The following is a 24,174-nucleotide window of genomic DNA, read 5'->3' on the forward strand; positions in this document are numbered from 1 at the left end:
ATTGTAAAATAAGATATTCCATTATCTTTTTTTATTAATTTATTTTATTAACAAACTGGCCGATTCCCACCAAGGCAGGGTGGCCCGAAAAAGAAAAACTTTCACCATCATTCAGTCCATCACTGTCTTGCCAGAGGGGTGCTTTGCACTACAGTTATAAGACTGCAACATTAACACCCCTCCTTCAGAGTGTAGACACTATACTTCCCATCTCCAAGACTCAAGTCCGGCATGCCGGTTTCCCTGAATCTCTTCATAAATGTTACTTTGCTCACACTCCAACAGCACGTCAAGTATTAAAAACCATTTGTCTCCATTCACTCCTATCAAATACACTCGCACATGCTTGCTGGAAGTCCAAGCCCCTTACACACAAAACCTCCTTTACCCCATCCCTCCAACCTTTCCTAGGCCGACCCCTACCCCGCCTTCCCTCCACTACAGATTGATACACTCTTGAAGTAATTCTGTTTTGTTCCATTCTCTCTACATGTCCAAATCACCTCAACAACCCTTCCTCAGCCCTCTGGACAACAGTTTTGACAATCCCACACCTCCTCCTAACTTCCAAACTGCGAATTCTCTGCATTATATTCACACCACACATTGCTCTCAGACATGACATCTCCACTGCCTCCAGCCTCCTCCTTGCTGCAACATTCATCACCCATGCTTCACACCCATATAAGAGCATTGGTAAAACTATACTCTCATACATTCCCCTCTTTGCTTCCAAGGACAAAGGTCTTTGCCTCCACAGACTCCTAAGTGCACTGCTCACCCTTTTCCCCCTCATCAATTCTATGATTCACCTCATCTTTTATAAACCCATCTGCTGACACGTCCACTCCCAAATATCTGAATACATTCACCACCTCCATACTCTCTCCCTCCAATCTGATATCCAATCTTTCTTCACCTAATCTTTTTGTTATCCTCATAACCTTACTCTTTCCTGTATTCACCTTTAATTTTCTTCTTTTACATACCCTACCAAATTCATCCACCAACCGCTGCAACTTCTCTTCAGAATCACCCAAGAGCACTGTGTCATCAGCAAAAAGCAACTGTGACAACTCCCACTTTGTGTCATTCTTTATCTTTTAACTCCACGCCTCTTGCCAAGACCCTCACATTTACTTCTCTTATAACCCTATCTATAAATATATTGAACAACCACGGTGACATCACACATCCTTGTCTAAGGCCTACTTTTACTGGGAAATAAACTCCCTCTTTCCTACGTACTCTAACTTGAGCCTCACTATCCTCGTAAAAACTCTTCACTGCTTTCAGTAACCTACCTCCTATACCATACACCTGCAACATCTGCCACATTGCCTCCTATCCACCTTGTCATACGCCTTTTTCAAATCCATAAGTGCCACAAAAACCTCTTGAGCCTTATCTAAATACTGTTCACTTATATGTTTCACTGTAAACACTTGGTCTACACACCCCCTACCTTTTCTAAAGCCTCCTTGTTCATCTGCTATCCTACTCTCTGTCATACTCTTAATTCTTTCAATAATAACTTTACCATACACTTTACCAGGTATACTCAACAGACTTCTTCTTTCTTCTTTCAACATACCAGCCGTATCCCACCGAGGTGGGGTGGCCCAAAAGAAAAAACTAAAGTTTCTCCTTTTAAATTTAGTAATATATACAGGAGAAGGGGTTACTAGCCCCTTGCTCCTGGCATTTTAGTCGCCTCTTACGACACACATGGCTTACAGAGGAAGAATTCTGTTCCACTTCCCCATGGAGATAAGAGGAAATAAACAAGAACAAGAATTAGAAAGAAAATAGAAGAAAACCCAGAGGGGTGTGTATATAGAAAATAGAAGAAAACCCAGAGGGGTGTGTACATGTATATATATGCTTGTACATGTAAAGTAATGTCACGTAAGTGTAAGTAGAAGTAGCAAGACTTACCTGTAATCTTGCATATTTATGAGACAGACAAAAGACACCAGCAATCCTACCATCATGTAAAACAATTACAGGCTTTCGTTTTACACTCACTTGGCAGGACGGTAGTACCTCCCTGGATGGTTGCTGTCTACCAACCTACTACCTACACTCAACAGACTTATCTCCCTATAATTTTTGCACTCTTTTGTCCCTTTTGCCTTTATGCAAAGAAACTATGCATGCTCTCTGCCAATCCCTAGGTACCTTACCCTCTTCCATACATTTATTAAAAGCACCAACCACTCCAAAACTATATCCCCACCTGCTTCTAACATTTCTATCTTTATCCCATCAATCCCAGCTGCCTTACCCCCTTTCATTTTACCCACTGCCTTACGAACTTCCCCCACACTCACAACTGGCTCTTCCTCACTTCTACAAGATGTTATTCTTCCTTGCCCTATACATGAAATCACAGCTTCCCTATCTTCATCAACATTTAACAATTCCTCAAAATATTCCGTCCATCTTCCCGATACCTCTAACTCTCCATTTAATAACTCTCCTCTCCTATTTTTAACTGACAAATCCATTTGTTCGCTAGGCTTCCTTAACTTGTTAATCTCACTCCAAAACTTTTTCTTATTTTCAACAAAATTTGTTGATAACATCTCACCCACTCTCTCATTTGCTCACTTTATATATTGCTTCACCACTCTCTTAACCTCTCTTTTTTTTCCTCCATATACTCTTCCCTTCTTGCATCACTTCTGCTTTGTAAAAACTTCTCATATGCTAGCTTTTTCTCCCTTACCACTATCTTTACATCATCATTCCACCAATTGCTCCTCTTCCCTCCCGCACCCGCTTTTCTGTAACCACAAACTTCTGCTGAACACTCTAATACTACATTTTTAAACCTACCCCATACATCGTCGACCCCATTGCTTATGCTCTCACTAGCCCATCTGTCCTCCAATAGTTGTTTATATCTTACCCTAACTGCCTCGTCTTTTAGTTTATAAGCCTTCACCTCTCTTACCTGATGCTTCTATTCTCCTTGTATCCCATCTACCTTTTACCCCCACTGTAGCAACAACTAAAAAGTGATCTGATGTATTTGTGGCCCCTCTATAAACATGTACATCCTGACGTCTACTCAATAGTCTTTTATCTACCAATACATAATCCAACAAACTACTGTCACATTGCCCTACATCATATCTTGTATACTTCTTTATCCTCTTTTTCTTAAAATATGTATTACCTATAACTAAACCCCTTTCTATACAAAGTTCAATCAAAGGGCTCCCATTATCATTTACACCTGGCACCCCAAACTTACCTGCCTGCACACCCTCTCTAAATGTTTCTCCTACTTTAGCATTCAGGTCCCCTTACAATTTTACTCTCACTTGGTTCAAAGGTTCCTATACATTCACTTATCATCTCCCAAAATCTCTCTCTCCTCTACACTCCTCTCTTCTCCAGGTGCATACATGCTTATTATGACCCACTTTTCACATCCAACCTTTATTTTAATCCACATAATCCTTGAATTTACACATTCATATTCTCTCTTCTCCTTCCATAACTGATCCTTCAACATTATTGCTACCCCTTCCTTAGCTCTAACTCTCTCAGATACTCCTGATTTAATCTCATTTATTTCTTCCCACCTAAACTCCCCTACCCCCTTCAGCTTTGTTTCGCTTAGGGCCAGGACATCCAACTTCTTTTCATTCATAATATCATCAATCATCTCTTTATTGTCATCCACACTTCATCCATGCACATTCAAGCATCCCAATTTTATAAAGTTTTTCTTCTCTTTTTTAGTAAATGTTTACAGGAGAAAGGGTTACTAGCCCATTGCTCCCGGCATTTTAGTCGCCTCATATGACACGCATGGCTTATGGAGTAAAGATTCTTTTCCACTTCCCCATGTACAATAGAAGAAGTAAAGAAGAACAAGAGCTATTAACCTTAATTTTATTTTCTCTTGATTAACTTTCTAACCACTCTAGCTAATTATATTGCTGTTGTCATTGTTTCAGTTAATATAAAAAATTTATGCAGCTTTTGAACAGAATTCTTCCTCCCTGAGCCATGCATGTCGTAAGAGGCGACTAAAATGCCAGGAGCAAGGGGCTAGTAACCCCTTCTCCTGTGTATATTACTAAATGTGAAAGGAGAAACTTTCGTTTTTCCTTTTGGGCCACCCCGCCTTGGTGGGATACAGCCGCTGTGTTGAAGGAAAGAAAGAATGTTGTTACTATGGCTGATATTTTCAGTTGCTGCTGTCATAGAGAATGAGTATAGTAAAGTAGGCATAGAGGAGGAAAAAAATGCTGAAACATAATTGTTCTGAATTTTGTGTTGTACAAGTGTGGCAAATGTTTAAGCCAGGATTCCTTAAAACAAATCAAAGTTTAATTATAATTTAGAAGACCTAGGAGAGGCATTGGAAAGTGCTGGTTTCCTTTCTCTGAAAAGAAATTCTGTAGTTGGTAATATAAGTAAACTTGATTTAACAGACTGTAGGATTGCTGGTGTCCTTTTTATGTCTCACGACATGCAAGATTTCAGGTACGTCTTGCTACTTCTACTTACACTTAGGTCACACTACACATACCTGTACAAGCATATATATACACACCCCTCTATGTTTTCTTCTATTTTCTTTCTAGTTCTTATTCTTGTTTATTTCCTCTTATCTCCATGGGGAAGTGGAACAGAATTCTTCCTCCGTAAGCCATGTGTTTTGTAAGAGGCGACTAAAATGCTGGGATTACTAAATTTAAAAAGAGAAACTTTTGTTTTTCTTTTTGGGCCACCCTGCCTTGGTGGGATATGACCAGTTTGTTGAAAAAAAAAATTCTTCATTCTAGGGTGTAGAATTTACATCAACTGGAGAGTCCATGGAAAAATTACGTGAAGTGGACGTTCAGAAGTTTAGAGATAACAGATAATGGCAGTATCATATGTGACCCTGTAGAGTAAGAATTAAATCTAAGCTGGGTTAATTTATTAACTCAAAGGTGATACTATTTAAATTTAATGAATAATGTAAATATTTTGTTTAGTAATATTAGATCATACAACCCATTGGGTAAAAACATTATAAAAAGTAATTGAATTGCTTGTTACTCCTCAGTGTACATTCGGAACTCTTGCTGTATGATTGGTCAGAGAAGGGGGAGCCCGAGATTGTTGTGGAGGACATTGAGCGTATCAACTTTGATTTCGATAAGAATGACCCGAAGATGGCCGACTGGAGAAAAGACGACGAATGGGACTGGTGTGAGACACGTATGAAGTAAGTACAGCTCTCCCTGGCTTGTGTGGGAATATAATTTATTATTGGATGTAAATTCCATGAATAAGAATAAGGTTCCACAGCTCATGTCATGTTTGTAGACTACAGTATTTCAAATTTTTCTTCATAGTAATGCATTTCTATTCTTAGGCTTATGATTGTATAATACTAGGTAGGTGCCTCATGTTCAGTGGACAAATGTTTTACTCTTCTAGAGACCCTTCAAGGAGGGAGGAGAAAGTAATTTGATGCTGGTGACTGGCTCTTGATCCAAAGAATTTGAGCTGTCACCCCATTTCCTTGGATAAAGCCTAATTACCTCCTGTTCTCAGGCACTATGACATGGGTTTAGCCCATCCCCATGAATATAATAACATTTCTAAGTACAGTGGTACCCCAAGTTTCATACAGCTCCCAACTCGATCAGTTATGTAAGTACGTATATTATTGTAAGTGTATATTTGAGTGTCTGAAATGGACTAATCTAATTTACATTATTCCATATCTGAACAAATTCATTCGGTAATGGCACTCGAACAGCCTTCTGGAACGAATTATGGCCGAAACTCTGGGTACCACTGTACATTGAATACTCTTACTGAACATCAGGCATTGAAGCCTGAAATATTCAGGATATGTAATGATACACATGGGGAAGTGGAATAAGAATCTTTCCTCCGTTAGCCATGCGTGCTGTAAAAGTCAACTAAAATGCCGAGAACAATGGACTAGTAACCTCTTTTCCTGTAATAATTACTAAAAAGAATAAGATGATGATAAGAGTAAGGTGATGAGGGTATCAAATGATTTAGATAAAGAAAAATTGGATATCAAATTGGGGAGGAGGAGTATGGAAGAAGTGGACGTTTTCAGATACAGTGGACCCCCGGTATTTGATATTAATCCGTTACTGAGAGCTCATCGAATACCGATAATATCGAAAACCGAATCAATTTTCCTCATAAGAAATAATGGAAATCAAATTAATCCGTGCAAGACACCCAAAAGTATGAAAAAAAAAAATTTTACTACATGGAATATTAAGTTTAATGCAATAGAATAATAACAATAAAATAATTGACACTTACCTTTAATGAAGATCTGGTGATGATTGATGGGATGGGAGGAGGGGAGAGGTGTTAGTGTTTAGAAGGGGAATCCCCTTCCATTAGGACTTGAGGTAGCAAGTCCTTTTCCGGGGTTACTTCCCTTCTTCTTTTAATGCCACTAGGACCAGCTTCAGAGTCACTGGATTTCTGTTGCACAATATATCTGTCCATAGTGGCCTGTACCTCCCGTTCCTTTATGACATCCCGAAAGTGTTTCACAACATTGTTAGTGTAATAGTCACCAGCACGGCTTGCAATAGCTGTGTTAGGATGATTGTCATCAAAAAAGGTTTGCACTTTAAGCCACATTGCACACATTTCCTTAATCTTTGAAGTAGGCAACTTCTTCAATTTCTCTGTCCCCTCCTCCGAAACAGTTTCCTCAGGTCTGCCCTCTTGCTGTTCAAGATGATCTATCAGCTCATCAGTGGTTAGTTCTTCACTGTCCTCCACCAACTCTTCCACATCTTCCCCACTAACCTCCAACCCCAAGGACTTCCACAATGCCACAATGGATTCCTCAACTGGCATAGGATTCTCAGGGTTAGCCTCAAATCCTTCAAAATCCCTTTTGTCTACACATTCTGGCCACAGTTTTTTCCAAGCAGAGTTCAAGGTCCTCTTAGTCACTCCCTCCCAAGCCGTACCTATCAGGTTTATACAATTGAGGATATTAAAGTGATCCTTCCAAAACTCTTTTCGAGTCGAGTTTCTGTGGTCACTATAAAGCACTTTTGAAACATAGCTTTTGTGTACAGTTTCTTGAAGTTGGAAATGACCTGCTGGTCCATGGGCTACAGGAGAGGAGTGGTATTAGGAGGCAAAAACTTGACCTTAATGAAGCTCATGTCCCCACAAAGTCGCTCTGCCAAGTCTGTAGGATGACCAGGGGCATTGTCTAATACCAGGAGGCACTTAAGGTCTAATTTCTTTTCAGTTAGGTAATTTTTCACAGTGGGGGCAAATGCATGGTGTAACCTGTCATAGAAAGAGTCCCTAGTGACCCATGCCTTACTGTTTGCCCTCCACAGCACACACAAATTAGCCTTGAGGACATTGTTTTTCCTGAACACTCTGGGAGTTTCAGAGTGATACACCAATAAAGGCTTCACTTTGCAACCACCACTAGCATTGGCACACATCAACAGAGTAAGCCTGTCTTTCATAGGCTTATGTCCTGGGAGTGCCTTTTCCTCCTGAGTAATGTAGGTCCTGCTTGGCATTTTCTTCCAAAACAGGCCTGTTTCGTCGCAATTAAACACTTGTTCAGGTTTCAGTCCTTCACTGTCTATGTAATCCTTGAATTCCTTCACATATTTTTCAGCTGCTTTTTGGTCCGAACTGGCAGCCTCACCATGCCTAATCACACTATGTATGCCACTACGATTCTTAAATCTTTCAAACCAACCTTTGCTGGCCTTAAATTCACTCACATCACCACTATTTGCAGGCAATCTCTTGACCAAATCGTCATGCAACTGCCTAGCCTTTTCACAAATGATAGCTTGAGAGATGCTATCTCCTGCTATCTATTTTTCATTTATCCACACCAATAACAATCTCTCAGCATTTTCTAACACTTGCAGTCGCTGTTTCATAATCACAGTTGCACCTTTTGCAAGAACAGCTTCCTTGATTGCCGTTTTCCTGGTCACTATAGTAGAGACGGTTGATTGGGGTTTATTATACAACCTAACCAGCTCCGACACACGCACTCCACTTTTGTACTTTGCAATTATCTCTTTCTTCATTTCATAAGTCATTAGCGACTTTTTTCTTGAAGGGTTGGCACTAGAAGCTTTCTTGGGGCCCATGGTGACTTATTTTGCAGAAACAAGCACCAAACAGTGATAATATGGATAATATGGAATGTACCGAATGTATCCTTAGATGCCCACATACTGGCTGGCTTGTAAACACTGGCACACAAGGGGCAGTTCAGGCCACACGTGGACACGTCTTGTACGAATCGTATCGAATACCGGGTTTTCAATTGAATACCGAGGAAAACTTTTTGCGATATAATGTATCGAATGCCGATGCCATCGAATACCGGGGGTCCACTGTATTTGGAAGTTGACGTGTCGGCGGATGGATTTAGGAAGGATGAGGTTAATCGTAGAATTGATGAAGGAAAAAAGGTGAGTGGTGTGTTGAGGTATATGTGGAGACAAAAAACGTTATCTGTGGAGGCAAAGAAGGGAATGTATGAAAGTATAGTAGTACCAACACTTTTATATGGGTGTGAAGCTTGGGTTGTGAATGCAGCAGCGAGGAGGCGGTTGGAGGTAGTGGAGATGTCCTGTCTAAGGGCAATGTGTGGTGTAAATATTATGCAGAAAATTCGGAGTGTGGAAATTAGGAGAAAGTGTGGAGTTAATAAAAGTATTAGTCAGAGGGCTGAAGAGGGGTTGTGAGGTGGTTTGGTCATTTAGAGAGAATGGATCAAAGTAGAATGACATGAAGAGCGTATAAATCTGTAGGGGAAGGAAGGCAGGGTAAGGGTCGTCCTCAAAAAGGTTGGAAGGAAGGGGTAAAGGTGGTTTTGTGGGCGAGGGGCTTGGACTTCCAGCAAGCGTGCGTGAGCATGTTCGATAGGAGTAAATGGAGAAGAATGGTATTTGGGACCTGACGATCTGTTGGAGTGTGAGCAGGGTAATATTTAGTGAAGGGATTCAGGGAAACCGGTTATTTTTTATATAGCCGGACTTGAGTCCTGGAAAGGGAAAGCACAGTGCTTGCACTCTAAAGGAGGGACTTGGGATATTGGCGGTTTGGAGGGATATGTTGCGTATCTTTATACGCACAGTGGACCCCCACCTTACGATATTAATCTGTTCCTGAGAGCTCATCGTATGCCGAAATTATCGTAAGGTGAATTAATTTTCCCCATAAGAAATAATGGAAATCAAATTAATCCGTGCAAGACACCACAAAGTATGAAAAAAAAAAATTTTTAGCATATGAAATATTAATTTTAATACACACAAACTTACACTTACCTTTATTGAAGATCTGGTGATGATTGATGGGATGGGAGGAGGGGAGAGTATGGAAGTTGTTAATGTTTAGAAGGGGAATCTCCTTCCATTAGGACTTTAGGTAGCACGTCCTTTTCCGGGGTTACTTCCCTTCTTCTTTTAATGCCACTAGGACCAGCTGACCATGGTGCAGCAACAGCTGGCCGTGGTGCAGCAACAGCTGGCCGTGGTGCAGCAACAGCTGGCCGTGGTGCAGCAACAGCTGACTTTGGTGCAGCAGCAGCTGACTGTGGTGCAGCAACAAATGATGGTGGTGTAGCAGCAGCTGACTGTGGTGCAGCAGCAGCTGACTGTGGTGCAACAGCAGCTCACCGTGGTTCAGCAACAGCTGACTGGTGCAGCAACAGCTGACTGGTGCAGCAACAGCTGACTAGTGCAGCAACAGCTGACTAGTGCAGCAACAGCTGACTGGTGCAGCAACAGCTGACTGGCGCAGCAACAACTGACCGTGGTGCAGGAACAGCAGACCATGGTGCAGCAACAGCGGACTGTGGTGCAGCAGCAACAGCGGACTGTGGTGCAGCAGCAGCAGCTGACTGTGGTACGATAGTACATGTTTCTCACCCTTTTTTTCACAGGGTTGGCACTAGAAGCTTTCTTTGGGCCCATGGTGGCTTATTTAGCAGTTACAAGCACTATAAACAATGGAATAATACAAAATGTATTGAATGTATGCATGCAACCGGCCACCCTGGCTCGTAAACAATGAGGGCAGGGCAGCTGTGGCACTCAGGCTGGCTGGACAGGTTCGGGACGAGTCATGTTGGTCAGAAACAGCTGATGGTAGTGCAGCAGCAGCTGACTGTGGTGCAGCAGCAGCTGACTGTTGTGCAGCAGCAGCTGACCATGGTGCAGCAGCAGCTGACCGTGGTGCAGCAGCAGCTGACTGTGGTGCATTAACAGCTGACCGTGGTGCAGTAGCAGCTGACGGTGGTGCAGCAGCAGCTGATGGTGGTGCAGCAGCAGCTGACCATGGTGCAGCAGCAACTGACCATGGTGCAGCAGCAGCTGACCGTGGTGCAGCAGCAGCTGACCGTGGTGCAGCAGCAGCTGACCGTGGTTCAGCAGCAGCTGACCGTGGTGCAGCAACAGCTGACAGTGGTGCAGCAACAGCTGACCGTGGTGCAGCAACAGCTGACCGTGGTACGATAGTACGTATTTCCCACCCTTTTTACATGGGATCGCTTGAGAGATGGTATCTCCTGCTATCTGTTTTTCGTTTATCCACACCAATAACAGTCTCTCAACATCTTGGAGTACTTGCTATCTCTGTTTCGAAAAAAAACTTGCACCTTTTGCAAGAACAGCTTCCTTGATTGCCGTTTTGTTGGCCACAATAGTAGCGATGATTGATTGGGGTTTGGTATACAGCCTGGCCAGCTCCGAGACACGCAATCCACTTTCGTACTTAGCAATCATCTCTTTCTTCATTTCCATAGTAATTTTCACCTTTTTTACCGCACGGTTGGCACTAGAAGCTTTCTTGGGGCCCATGGTGACTTATTTTGCAGGTACTATCACTAAACACGCTGTGACAATATGAAATGTACCGATTGTATGCGTGGATGCGACCACACTGGCTGGCTTGTAAATACTGGCACCCATGGGGCTGCTGAGACGCACTCAGGCCACACGTGGGACGCGTCCCGGACCGAGACGAATCGCGTGAGGTGAGGCAAAATTTTTGCGTTAAAATGTATCGTATGGCAGATTTAATGTAACGCAATGCCATCGTAAGGTGCGGGTCCACTGTATATGCTTCTAAACTGTTGTATTCTGGGCGTCTCTGCAAAAACAGTGATTATGTGTGAGTGAGGTGGAAGTGTTGAATGATGAAAGTACAGTGGACCCCCGCATAACGATGGCATCACATAGCGATTATTTCGCATACCGCTTACTTTAATCGCAAAATTTTTGCCGCGCATACCAATTAAAAACCCGCTCACCGATTTTCGTCCGAGACGCGTCCAATGTGCGCCCTCAGCCAGCCTCACATGTGCCGCCCGTGCCATTGTTTACCAGCCAGCCTCCGCGGTAACATCCAAGCATACACTCGGAATATTTCGTATTATTACAGTGTTTTCGGTGCTGTTTCTGGAAAATAAGTGACCATGGGCCCCAAGAAAGCTTCTAGTGCCAACCGTACACCAATAAGGGTGAGAATTCCCATTGAAATGAAGAAAGAGATCATTGATAAGTATGAAAGTGGAGTGCGTATCGCCGACCTAGTCAAGTTGTACAAGAAACCCCAATCAACCATCGCTACTATTGTGGGCACCAAAAAGACAATCAAGGAAGCTGTTCTTGCCAAAGGTTTAACTGTGTTTTCGAAACAAAGATCGCAAGTGATGGAAGATGTTGAGAGACTCTTATTGGTGTGGATAAATGAAAAACAGCTAGCAGGAGATAGCGTCTCTCAAGCGATCATATGTGAAAAGGCTAGGAAGTTGCATGAGGATTTAATTAAAAAAATGCCTGCAACTAGTGATGATGTGAGTGAATTTAAGGCCAGCAAAGGTTGGTTTGAGAGATTTAAGAAGCGTAGTGGCATCCATAGTGTGATAAGGCGTGGTGAGGCTGCCAGTTCGGACCACAAAGCGGCTGAAAAATATGTGCAGGAATTCAAGGAGTACATAGAAACTGAAGGACTGAAACCTGAACAAGTGTTTAATTGTGATGAAACAGGCCTGTTCTGGAAGAAAATGCCAAGCAGGACCTACATTACTCAGGAGGAAAAGGCACTCCCAGGACATAAGCCTATGAAAGACAGGCTTACTCTTCTCATGTGTGCCAATGCTACTGGTGATTGCAAAGTGAAGCCTTTATTAGTGTATCACTCTGAAACTCCCAGAGCGTTCAGGCAAAAGAATGTCCTCAAGGATAATTTGTGTGTGCTGTGGAGGGCAAACAGTAAGGCATGGGTCACTAGGGAATTTTTCTATAACTGGTTACACCATGCATTTGCCCCCAATGTGAAAGATTACCTAACTGAAAAGAAATTAGAACTTAAGTGCCTCCTGGTGTTAGACAATGCCCCTGGTCATCCTACAGACGTGGCAGAGCGACTTTATGGGGACATGAGCTTCATTAAGGTGAAGTTTTTGCCTCCTAATACCACTCCTCTCCTGCAGCCCATGGACCAGCAGGTTATTTCCAACTTCAAGAAACTGTACACAAAAGCTCTGTTTGAAAGGTGCTTTGTAATGACCTCAGAAACTCAACTGACTCTAAGAGAGTTTTGGAGAGATCACTTTAATATCCTCAATTGTGTAAACCTTATAGGTAAGGCTTGGGAGGAAGTGACTAAGAGGACCTTGAACTCTGCTTGGAAGAAACTGTGGCCAGAATGTGTAGACAAAAGGGATTTTGAAGGGTTTGAGGCTAACCCTGAGAGGATTATGCCAGTTGAGGAATCCATTGTGGCATTGGGAAAGTCCTTGGGGTTGGAGGTTAGTGGGGAGGATGTGGAAGAGTTGGTGGAGGAGGACAATGAAGAACTAACCACTGATGAGCTGATAGATCAACTTCAAGAGCAAGAGGCCAGACCTGGGGAAACTGGTTCAGAGGAGGGGAGAGAGAAATTGAAGAAGTTGCCTACTACAAAGATAAAGGAAATCTGTGCAAAGTGGCTTGAAGTGCAAACCTTCATGGATGAAAATCACCCTCACACAGCTATTGCAAGCCGTGTTGGCAACCTGTACACTGACAATGTTGTGAAACACTTTAGGGAAGTCATAAAGGAACGAGAGGTACAGGCCACTATGGACAGATATCTTGTGCGAAAGAAGTCCAGTGACTCTGAAGCTGGCCCTAGTGGCATTAAAAGAAGAAGGGAAGTAACCCCAGAAAAGGACTTGCTACCTCAAGTCCTAATGGAAGGGGATTCCCCTTCTAAACAGTAAGAAGATAATGCTCTCCCCTCCTCCCATCCCATCAATCATCACCAGATCTTCAATAAAAGTAAGTGTCATGTAAGTGTGCATGCCTTTTTCAGTTTGTGTGTATTAAAATTAACATTTCATGTGGTAAAAAAAATTTTTTTTTCATACTTTTGGGTGTCTTGCACGGATTAATTTTATTTCCATTATTTCTTATGGGGAAAATTCATTCACATAACGATTATTTCGCATAACAATTACCCCTCTTGCACGGATTAAAATCGTTAACCGGGGGTCCACTGTATTTTCTTTTTGGGGATTTTCTTTCTGTTTGAGTCACCCTGCCTTGGTGGGAGACGGCCGACTTGTTAAAAAAAAAAACGCATAAAAGCTGAATGATAATACACTAACTGATGGGATTTGGCATGATGTTGGAGAGATAGAGTAAGGTAACATTTATGAAAGGATTCAGAGAAACCAACTGTTCTTGAATTCTGGAGGTGAGAAGGGTCGTGCATGTATTCTGAAGGACGTTGCAGTTCAAATGGTCTTTTGATTTGGGTTGTCTGCACACTACCTGAAAGTTAGCCAAGAGTGTGAATTGGTGAAGAAGTTACCTTCTTTGGGTCAATCTAGCTGGAAAATGGCCAGTTTGTTAAAAACATGCATAATTATAAACAATTTGCATGTTAGGGTATAGACAGTTGTTAGTGTTTTTATTGCATCTACACTTTTTTAATGTTTTGTGTTCATTCTCTACAGCTTGGAAGATTGCTGTGTTCTGTAATGTACAGTACAATGATGATGTTAGTCCTCTTAGTGAAAAATACTAGACTTCTCATTTTAATGTGTTTAAGTACTTTTGTACTTTTATTATCTTTCTCTAGAGTGTGAAATGTATGTTGTATATCCTGTTATATGGTAAGAACCTGTTTTTATCTTGATTTTTTCTGAGGCACAGGTTGCTTTTATTTGGTATCATTTGCAAGTGCTTCATATACAAGTATATGTCCTTTATTGCATCATTAGTATCCCTTTTATTTGCAATGATGATGCTAAAACACTTGGTAACCTGTCACTTCATTTATGTGCCTTTAACTTGAATAAATAACAGAGTGTATGAATGCTTTGTCAGTCTGTCAAATAAGGGCACAATTTTTAATAGGAATGGCATGTAAACACTGATGAGGTGAGTTAATGGCCACATTTTGCCCACACAGTAGTCTTTGTCAGATCAGTGATAAAGTTGATTAGGCCTACCATTTGAGCAAAATGTTTTCATTAATAAAGGTATCCATTGCATCAAAGGGCAGAATTTGCAAACATTCTTCTGGAATTGCCTCTTGATAACTTCTGTTTAAAACGGCTAATTCATTTCACTTGGATAAGTCGTTCAGTCTGCGCTCATTTTTGTGCTTGTTATAATGTACATGTACTTCTGTTTTCAAAACTATTCTTTGGCATTATTTCCACAAGGAATGAATCTCCATACTTTCCTTCATTTGTTTTTCCAGTGATTCTTCCTTACTTCATTTCTCTTCAGTGACTGTTCTTTTGCCCTCCATCTCCTGATATTCCTTGACATCTGTTTTAATGAGTTTTCAATTTATGCATTTTATTTAAACATAGTAATATTTACCTTTTTTTGCTGGTTGGTTTAAATGTTTTTTTTTTTTTCTGCTCTGTAGTTTTGACTTGCAGGCCTGAGTGTATATCATATGTAACTTATGTGTATGATCTTGTGGATCAAAGCACATTGTAAGCCTTGCAACTTTTTATTCTTCACCCTTGATTCGTCTCTCCTGTGACTTGTCCTGTAGTCATCTCTCCACCAACTGATTTATCCTCACTTTTTTTTTTTTTTAACGTGCCGGCTGTCTCCCACCAACACTTTCACCATTCAACACTTTCACCATCATTCACACACAGTCACTGTCTTTGCAGAGGTGCCCAGATATAACAGTTTAGATGTCACTCCAAACAGTCAATATCCCAAACCCTTCTTTTAACCTTTTCAGGGTCCAGACCCCCAATCTGAAACTTGTCCACAGGGTCCAAGAATTTTCAAAATTTTTTTTTTTATTTATTCTTGTGAAATGGTAGAGAATCTTTTTCTGAAGGTAATAAAACAAAAAGTACAAAATTTGATGGAAAATTTATGAAATTACACTCTTGTGAATTTTGCTGCATCAGCAATATTTATGCATCAATGATTTTGCCCATTTTAGGCCAATTACATTATTCCAGTTAGCCAAATTCTTAGCTATTTTGCTAATATTGCTTCTATTTTATCGACTGAGCACAAGAAATCGCCAGATTGGTAATTTGGCCAATTTCACACAAAGTTCAAAATATTTCAGTTTCAAAATAGGGTCCAGAATAAACCATGCAGGCATTCCTGGCACTAAAATAACGTTTCCTCTGTTTATTATTTATGTTTCCAGGCTTTACAAATGAATTCCACTTTGATTTTTTATTCACATAATGAATTTTTATTCACACCAAAAAATAGAAGATTTATTGTTATGTAATATTTTAATAATTGTATAAATAATATCAGCGCATTCGTGAACACACATTAGACCCACCAGCTGACGTGTATTGGACACGTGACGTAATTTGTTTACTCTTGAACATCGGCAAAAATTGAGCATTTCTGCTATTTGAGCTTAGTTTCAAGTAATTTTCAGTACTAAAATCAATGAAAATCATCTCTATTTTTGTAATATATCTTCCATTTTATCAAATGAGACCAAGAAACTGCAAATACAACTGTAAAATACATATTAAAAGACACCTCAAAGTTACTGTTTTAATCCAAAAATACGGTTGTAGTTTTTTCTCATTATGCACTGCTTGCTGCAGGATTTGTTTTATGTGGTGCACACTTAACACACAGATGTACCAGACAAGCCTGGCCCATGGCTGGGCTCAGAGAGTAGATTAACTCTCGAAACTCTTCAAAGGTATATCAAAGGTATCTCATATCTAGGCCTAAATTTACCGCTCACAGCTTATGTGAGTGAGCTGAGCTCATGGCGTAGAACTGCGGCTTGGACCGTGTCTTCAAAGCCATAGAACTTGGGGATGGGCTCTCAAAGGGTTAAAGTGCAGGCATTGTACTTCCCACCTCCAGAATTCAAGTCTGACTAACCGGTTTCCCTGAATCCCTTTACAAAATATTTCCCTGCTCACAGTGCAACAGTAGTAGGCTGGTAGACAGCAACCATCCAGAGAGGTACTACTGTCCTGCCAGATGAGTGTAACTTGGAAACCTGTAATTGTTTTACTCGATGGTAGGAGTGTTTGTGACTTTCTTCTCTCTAGTAATCCTTTCGAGGTCGGCCCCATTCCACTATGGTTTTGAAGCCATTGTTGGTCCTGTAGCGCTATGCCATGAGCTCGGCTTGCTCAGATAAGCTGTGAGCAGTAAATTTGAGCCTAGATACGAGAGAATGGGTATATGGGGTAAGTGTGCACCATATAAAAAAAATCCTTTAGAAAGCAGTGCATGATGGGGAAAAAAACTGTGACCCTGTTTTTGGTTTAAAATAGCAGCTCTATGGTGTATTTTGTATGATTTTTATGGTTGTAATTTTTTTTTTTTTGTCTCATTTGATAGACTGGAAGATATGTTACAGAAAGAGATGATTTTGGTTGGTTTTAGGACTAAAAATAGCTTGAAATTGAGCTGAAATTAATGGAAATGTTCAATTTTTGCTCATGTTCAAGATTAAACAAATCGAGTCAACTGGTGGGTCTAATATGCATTCACAAATGCGCTGATATTATTTATACAATTATTACAATATTGCATAACAGTATATCTTCTATTTTGTGTGTGAATAAAAATTCTTTGCGTGAATAAAATTCTAAATGGAATTCATGTGTAAAGCCTGGAAACATAATGAACAGAGAAAACAGTATTTTAGTGACAGGAATGCCTGCATTGTTTATTCTGGACCCTGTTTTAAAACTGGAATATTTTGAAATTTGTGTGACATTGGCCAAATTGCCTATTTCTGATCACTTTATTGGGTAGTTGAGATAGTTGATTAGGTGATTTCTTGTGCTCATTTGATAAAATGGAAGACATACTGATGAAATAGTTAAGAATTTGGTCAACTGGAACAATGTAATTGGCCTAAAATTGGACTCAGAGTGGAGGAAATCGCTGATGTGTAAATACAGTGGACCCCCGCATAACGATATTATTTCAATCCAGAAGTTTGTTTGGGTGCCGTTATAGACCGAATTTGTTCCTATAAGAGATATTGTGAATTAGATTAGTCCATTTCAGACCCCCAAAAATACACCTACAAAAGCACTTACAAAAATACACCTACATAACTGGTCGAGTTGGGAGCTGATCGTTATGCGGGGGTCCACTGTATTGCTGACACAGAAAAATTTGTGAAAGAGTAATTTCATCAGTTTTTTATACCAAATTTTGTACTTTTTGTTTTATTACCTTCAGAAAACGATTCTCTGCCATTTCATAAGAATTTTTTTATTTTTAAATTTGCAACCCTGAGAGCAAGTGTGAGAGCAGGGGTTGTGACCCTGAAAGGGTTAAACACACAAGATAACAGGTGTATCTTGCTACTTTTACTTACTCTTAGGTCACACTGCACATGCATGTACACACTTATGTATATGCACTCATCCGAGTTTTCTTTTTGATTTTATCATAATAGTTTTTGTTCTTATTATTTCCTTTCATAGGAATCTTTCCTCTGTAAGCCATGTGTGTTGTAAAAGCCAGCTAAAATGCCACAAGCAGTGGGCATGTAACCCCTTCTCCTGTATAGATTACTAAAAATAAGAAAACCTTTAAGAGGTGTATATATATATATGTGTATACACTGAGCTTAATCCCAAGGTGAGGGATCAGAACGTTATTAAATGGAAATATGCATCTTTAATGTTCCATGTGAAATTGATAATTAAATGTAACAAACTGACATATTGGAAAGAGTTGTCAGGGGTCACAACTGCCACACAAAGAATGTGTTGTGCTTCCTTTTTTGTTATATTGATATAGTGAAGAAGTGTTGCAATGCAAGAGGTGGAGTAGAAAAAGAAGAGTGAAAATTATTTTTCCTATACCAGCTATCTCTCACTGTGGTAGGCACTCCCCCCCTCTCCCCAAAAAACTAATTCCTTCAGTCACTGTCCTCCCACAAGTTAACTGACATCACAACTTGTATAACCTTCTGCACTGCAGCAATCCCACTCCTCCTTTAGAGTGCAGGCACTGTACTTCCCACCTCCAGGACTCTTATCCGGCCAACTGATTCCTCTGAATCCCTTCACGATGTTACCTTGCTCCAGCAGCATGTCGATAAGAAAAACCACTTGCTTCCACTTCTATTTAACAGGCTTACACAAGCCTGTTGGTTGTCCAAGCCCCTAGCACTCAACCTCTTCTACCTCCCTCTAAAACTTCCTTGGATGACTCCTCTCCTCTCCTTCCCTCCACCCCAGATTTAAATGCCATAGCCAAGATATCCATACCACCTCTACCTATTCTCTGCCTTCTGAATAATAATAATGGTAACACCCCCTCCCCCCTCCACCTTCTAATCTCCAAGCTCTGAATTATCTGCATAATATTCATACCACACATTGCTATCAAACACGAGATCTCCAGTGCGTCGTTCAAAACCCATTCTTCACCCCCATATAGCATTGTACTTTGATACATTCCCATTTTTGCCTCCATGGATAAGTTAAAAGATCGATATAGAATAGTGATCATTTGCAGAAAAATTCAACCAAAAAATAACAATCTTAAGAGCAAATGGAAAGTAGGACTAAACATAAAATTGATTGATGTATGTTTTTATGTATCTGAATTTTCATCCAAGATTGGGTGACTCAGAGTGGGAAACATTCACTATCACTCATTCCCCTCCCCAGTTGTCTTCAGAAGTGCATGGACATCACAGTTCAAATACACAGTGATTTGTCATTTTTAGCAATTTATGTAATGTTTTCTAACATATTTTTTATAACCCATGAAGGTATACAAAGTTGAAACGTGTCATCATGCAGTGGATGAATGTCCCAGGCATAAATGTTCCTGAATTGTTAGTAGAGGGCCAGGATGTCAAGATATATAATGATGTTGTGTATTCCGTAAGTATTTTGCTGCCTTATTTTTGTAGTGTTATGTTTTCTATGCTCTTTGTATGCTTTTTAATTTTTTAATCAGTTAATATTTGCCAAATTTTTTAACTCTGGAATGTTAATTATGTCTGTGTTTATATGTTCAGTGAATAATTAACATTTTTGGTGAATAATACCATTTGAATTGTTAGTAGAGTAAGAACTATGTTTTAAGCAGATCTTGATGGTGTAGATATTAAGTGTACTTGGCTTTCGCTTGACCATAGGTATTGTAATTTTTACAGTCATAACTAAGTGCTAAACCCATAAGGGTCATACAGCACTGTAGTTGAATTAATGTGTATTTAGTGGATCATAGTAGCTTAGGGATTTGTCTATATTATTAGAGTAATGTTTAACCCTTTGACTGTCATAAGCCCTTTTCTGAAACTGTCATTCTATGTCACAAAAGTTTTGGGGGAAAAAAAATTATTTTTTCTTATGAAATGATAGAGAATCTTTTCCCGGTGGTAATGACACTAAAAGTACGAAATTTGGTCGAAAACCCACGGAATTACGCTCCCGTGAAGTTAGCGGTCTCGGCGACATATACGCATCGGCAATTTCGTTGACTTTGAGCCGTGTTTTTGGCCAATTCCGTTGTTCCAGTTGACCGACCTCATAGCTATTTATTTAGAACTCCATTTTTTCTATCAGTTGAGTACAAGAAACCGCCCATTTACCAATTTGAACTACCCAATAAAGTGGTCAGAAATTGGCAATTTGGCCAATTTCATGCAAATTAAAAAAGATGCCAATTTCAAAATAGGGTCCAGAATAAACAATGTAGACATTCTTGGCACTAAAATAACATATACTCTGTTCATTAGTCATGTCTCTAGGTCCCTCTTATATTACTATTGCTTTCTATTTTAATTTTTTATTCATACAAAAAATACAAAATTTTTTGTTATGCAGACTACCGCATTATTGTAAAAATGGTATAAATAATATCAGTGCACTAGTGAAAGAATATTAGACTCCCCAGTTGACGTATATTGGACGTGTGGTGTAATTTGCTTAATCCTGAACATTGGTAAAAACTGAACATTTCCGCTACTTTGAGCTCAATTTCGAGGTCGTTTTCATCATAACAGTAATGAAAATCATCTCTATTTCTGTAATATGTTTTCCATTTTATCACCTGAGACCATGAAAACAAGAATACAACGATAAATACTATACGAAGATACACCTGAAAGTCGGCGTTTTAATCCAAAAAAAAACGGTCAGTTTTTTTTTCTCATTATGCACTGCATGCTGCAGGATTTTTTTTATGTGGTGCACACTGACCACACAAGACCCATTCTCTCACATGTGGGCCTACTAGCTTTCTCCTGCTTGACTTGAAGCCGCTAGAATTTACGCGTATAAATACGTCAGAAACAGTGGCACGTAAGACGTATATATACGACGTAAACAGTCAATGGGTTAAAGACATATGGCTGCTGAACCAAATTAGGACGCTATTCCAGCCATTGACTTCTGAAAATGACTCCATTGAATTTCTCACACAAAGCAAATGCATTTTGTTTCTTGATATTGAAAGAAATACTTCGCAGCCATTGTCCTAAGAGCAGGATTTGCATTTGGAAAATTAATATTTGTTAAATGTTTTACATACTGGAAAGATTGTTAGTTTTTTCTTTCTGTGTCATGGACATGTAAGATGGCAGGTAAATTTACAAACTACAGCACTTATATTTAATGAAGTATCCCCTCAAGGGAAGTTCCTTGATGCTGGTGAGAGGCTGTTGATTTAACATAAGAACATAAGAACATAAGAAAGGAGGAACACTGCAGGAGGCCTGCTGGCCCATACTAGGCAGGTCCTTTACAATTCATCCCACTAACAAAACATTTGCCCAACCCAATTTTCAATGCTACCCAAGAAATAAGCTCTGATGTGAAAGTCCCGCTCAAATCCAACCCCTCCCACTCATGCACTTATCCAACCTAGATTTGAAACTACCCAAAGTCCCAGCCTCAATAACCCAACTAGGTAGACTGTTCCACTCATCAACTACCCTATTTCCAAACCAATACTTTCCTATGTCCTTTCTAAATCTAAACTTATCTAATTTAAATCCATTACTGCGGGTTCTCTCTTGGAGAGACATCCTCAAGACCTTATTAATATCCCCTTTATTAATACCTATCTTCCACTTATACACTTCGATGAGGTCTCCCCTCATTCTTCGTCTAACAAGTGAATGTAACTTAAGAGTCTTCAATCTTTCTTCATAAGGAAGATTTCTAATGCTATGTATTAATTTAGTCATCCTACGCTGAATGTTTTCTAACGAATTTATGTCCATTTTGTAATACGGAGACCAGAACTGAGCTGCATAATCTAGGTGAGGCCTTACTAATGATGTATAAAGCTGCAGTATGACCTCTGGACTTCTGTTGCTTACACTTCTTGATATAAATCCCAGTAATCTATTTGCCTTATTACGTACGCTTAGGCATTGCTGTCTTGGTTTAAGGTTGCTGCTCACCATAACCCCCAAGTCCTTTTTGCAATCTGTATGGCTAAGTTCTACATCATTTAATTTATAAGTACTAGGGTTATGGGCACTCCCAAGCTTCAGAACCTTGCATTTATCTACATTGAACTGCATCTGCCACTTTTCTGACCAAGAATAGAGTTTGTTTAAATCCTCCTGAAGTTCCATAACATCTACGTTTGAATCAATTATCCTACCTATCTTTGTGTCATCGGCGAATTTGCTCATATCACTAGTAATTCCCTCATCAAGATCATTGATATATGTCTTCCAATTCCCTAAATGCCTTCCCCCATCCCCCCACAGTTGCTGTATAATCCCTACTGGTTTAGCACTCTCCTATGGTGATAATAATGTATTCATGTACAGTGGTCCCTCAATAATCGTAGGGCTCGAGAGTCGTACTTTTCGGAAATCGTAGCGATATTTTCGTAAAAACATGGGCTCGCTAATCGTAGATTGACTCGCAAATAGTAGTTCGTCCGGGACAGGTACACACAGCCCCGAGCCGCCTCACACTCCATTCCCAGCCAGTGTGCCATTGTTTATCAGTGAGTGAGGATGATCTCACGAGTTCATAAGATACATTTCATAATATTCCATTCGTTTTAGTGTTTGCAGCTGCTAAATAAGTCACCATGGCTCCAAAGAAAGCTTCTAGTGCCAGCCCTTTGGTAAAGAATGTGAGAAACACATATAATTTAAGAAAAAGTTTGTAGAAAAATATGAAGGTGGTGGTGGTAGAGTGGAAGCAGTTGTGGTTGATGGTGGTTGTTAGGTAAGACATATGCAACAGTTAGGTATCTTTATTTCAAAACGTTTTGCCTACACAGTAGGCTTCTTCAGTCGAGTACAGAAAAGCTGATAGAAGCAGAAGATACTTGAAGACGATGTAATCAGTCCATCACCCTTGAAGTTTTGAGGTGATCAGTCCCTCAGTCTGGAGAAGAGTATTGTTCCATAGTCTGAAACAATATGGAGTTGAAGTGACAGGATGGAGGCTTATATACTACCAGGAGGTGAGATGTAGGCCACTAGTAGAGGTAAGAATGTCGTTGGGAGGTTAGGTCCCTCTCAAATTCAGCCATTCTCACTAGTAGAAGTTGTCCAATTTGATTTCAGGTCTGTACCAAGATACCCTTGTGTTGCAGTGTCTGACAGAGTGAACATTAAAATGGTATAAAATACCGACAGGTTGTTAGGTAAGACACATATGCAACAGTTAGGTATCTTTATTTTGAAACGTTTCGCCTACACAGTAGGCTTCTTCAGTCGAGTACAGAAAAGTTGATAGAAGCAGAAGATACTTGAAGACGATGTAATCAGTCCATCAGACACTGCAACACAAAGGTATCTTGGTACAGACCTGAAATCAAATTGGACAGCTTCTACTAGTGAGAATAGCTGGATTTGAGAGGGACCTGACCTCCCAACGACTACATTCTTACCTCTATTAGTGGCCTACATCTCGCCTCCTGGCGGTATATAAGGCTCCATCCTGTCACTACAACTCCATATTGTTTCAGACTATGGAACAATACTCTTGTAATAATGTTGGTAGAATTATCGACAATATGTAAAGTAAAAGGACACAAGTGCAACTAATGTGACATTTTATTGTGGCAACGTTTCGCTCTCCAGGAGCTTTGTCAAGCTGATATCGGCATGACAAAGCTCCTGGAGAGCGAAATGTTGCCACAATAAAATGTCACATTAGTTGCACCTGTGTCCTTTAACAATACGCTTCTCCAGACTGAGGGACTGACCACCTCAAAACTTCAAGGGTGATGGACTGATTACATCATCTTCAAGTATTTTCTGCTTCTATCATCTTTTCTGTACTCGACTGAAGAAGCCTACTGTGTAGGTGAAACATTTCGAAATAAAGATACCTAACTGTTGCATATGTGTCTTGCCTAACAACCTGTCAGTATTTTATACCATTTTAAGGTTGATGGTGGTAGAGGGTGGTAGTGATGGTGGTAGCAGTTGTAATAGTGGTAGAAGGTGGTAGTGATGGTGGTAGAGGGTGTCTTCTTCAGTGATTCAGCAATTCTACTAACTCCTCCAATGTTGTTAGAGTTATATAGGGCTACAGAAAACACCGCCGCCTCAGCTGCTGCTTCACCACCATTATGGACGGCTTACTCTCAGTGGCCCTTATATACGAAACAACAACACAACACAACACCTCTCGTGACATACATAATGACTTATTTTATTCATTCT

At 40.2% G+C, this 24,174-nt stretch overlaps 1 protein-coding gene across 3 annotated transcripts in view; it reads left to right on the forward strand.

The window, feature by feature from the left end:
• ND-42 (NADH dehydrogenase (ubiquinone) subunit ND-42) overlaps positions 1-24,174 on the forward strand; it is an 86,745-nt gene that overhangs the window by 57,491 nt on the left and 5,080 nt on the right. For all 3 annotated transcript variants that reach the window (XM_070088819.1, XM_053780483.2, XM_053780484.2), the window contains exons 7-8: positions 5,075-5,236; positions 19,291-19,405. In XM_070088819.1, the coding sequence (XP_069944920.1) occupies positions 5,075-5,236; positions 19,291-19,405 (277 nt within the window). The remainder of the gene's footprint in view (positions 1-5,074; positions 5,237-19,290; positions 19,406-24,174) is intronic.

This window comes from Cherax quadricarinatus, chromosome 26, assembly GCF_038502225.1.
Source record: "Cherax quadricarinatus isolate ZL_2023a chromosome 26, ASM3850222v1, whole genome shotgun sequence".
Lineage (NCBI taxonomy): Eukaryota > Metazoa > Arthropoda > Malacostraca > Decapoda > Parastacidae > Cherax > Cherax quadricarinatus.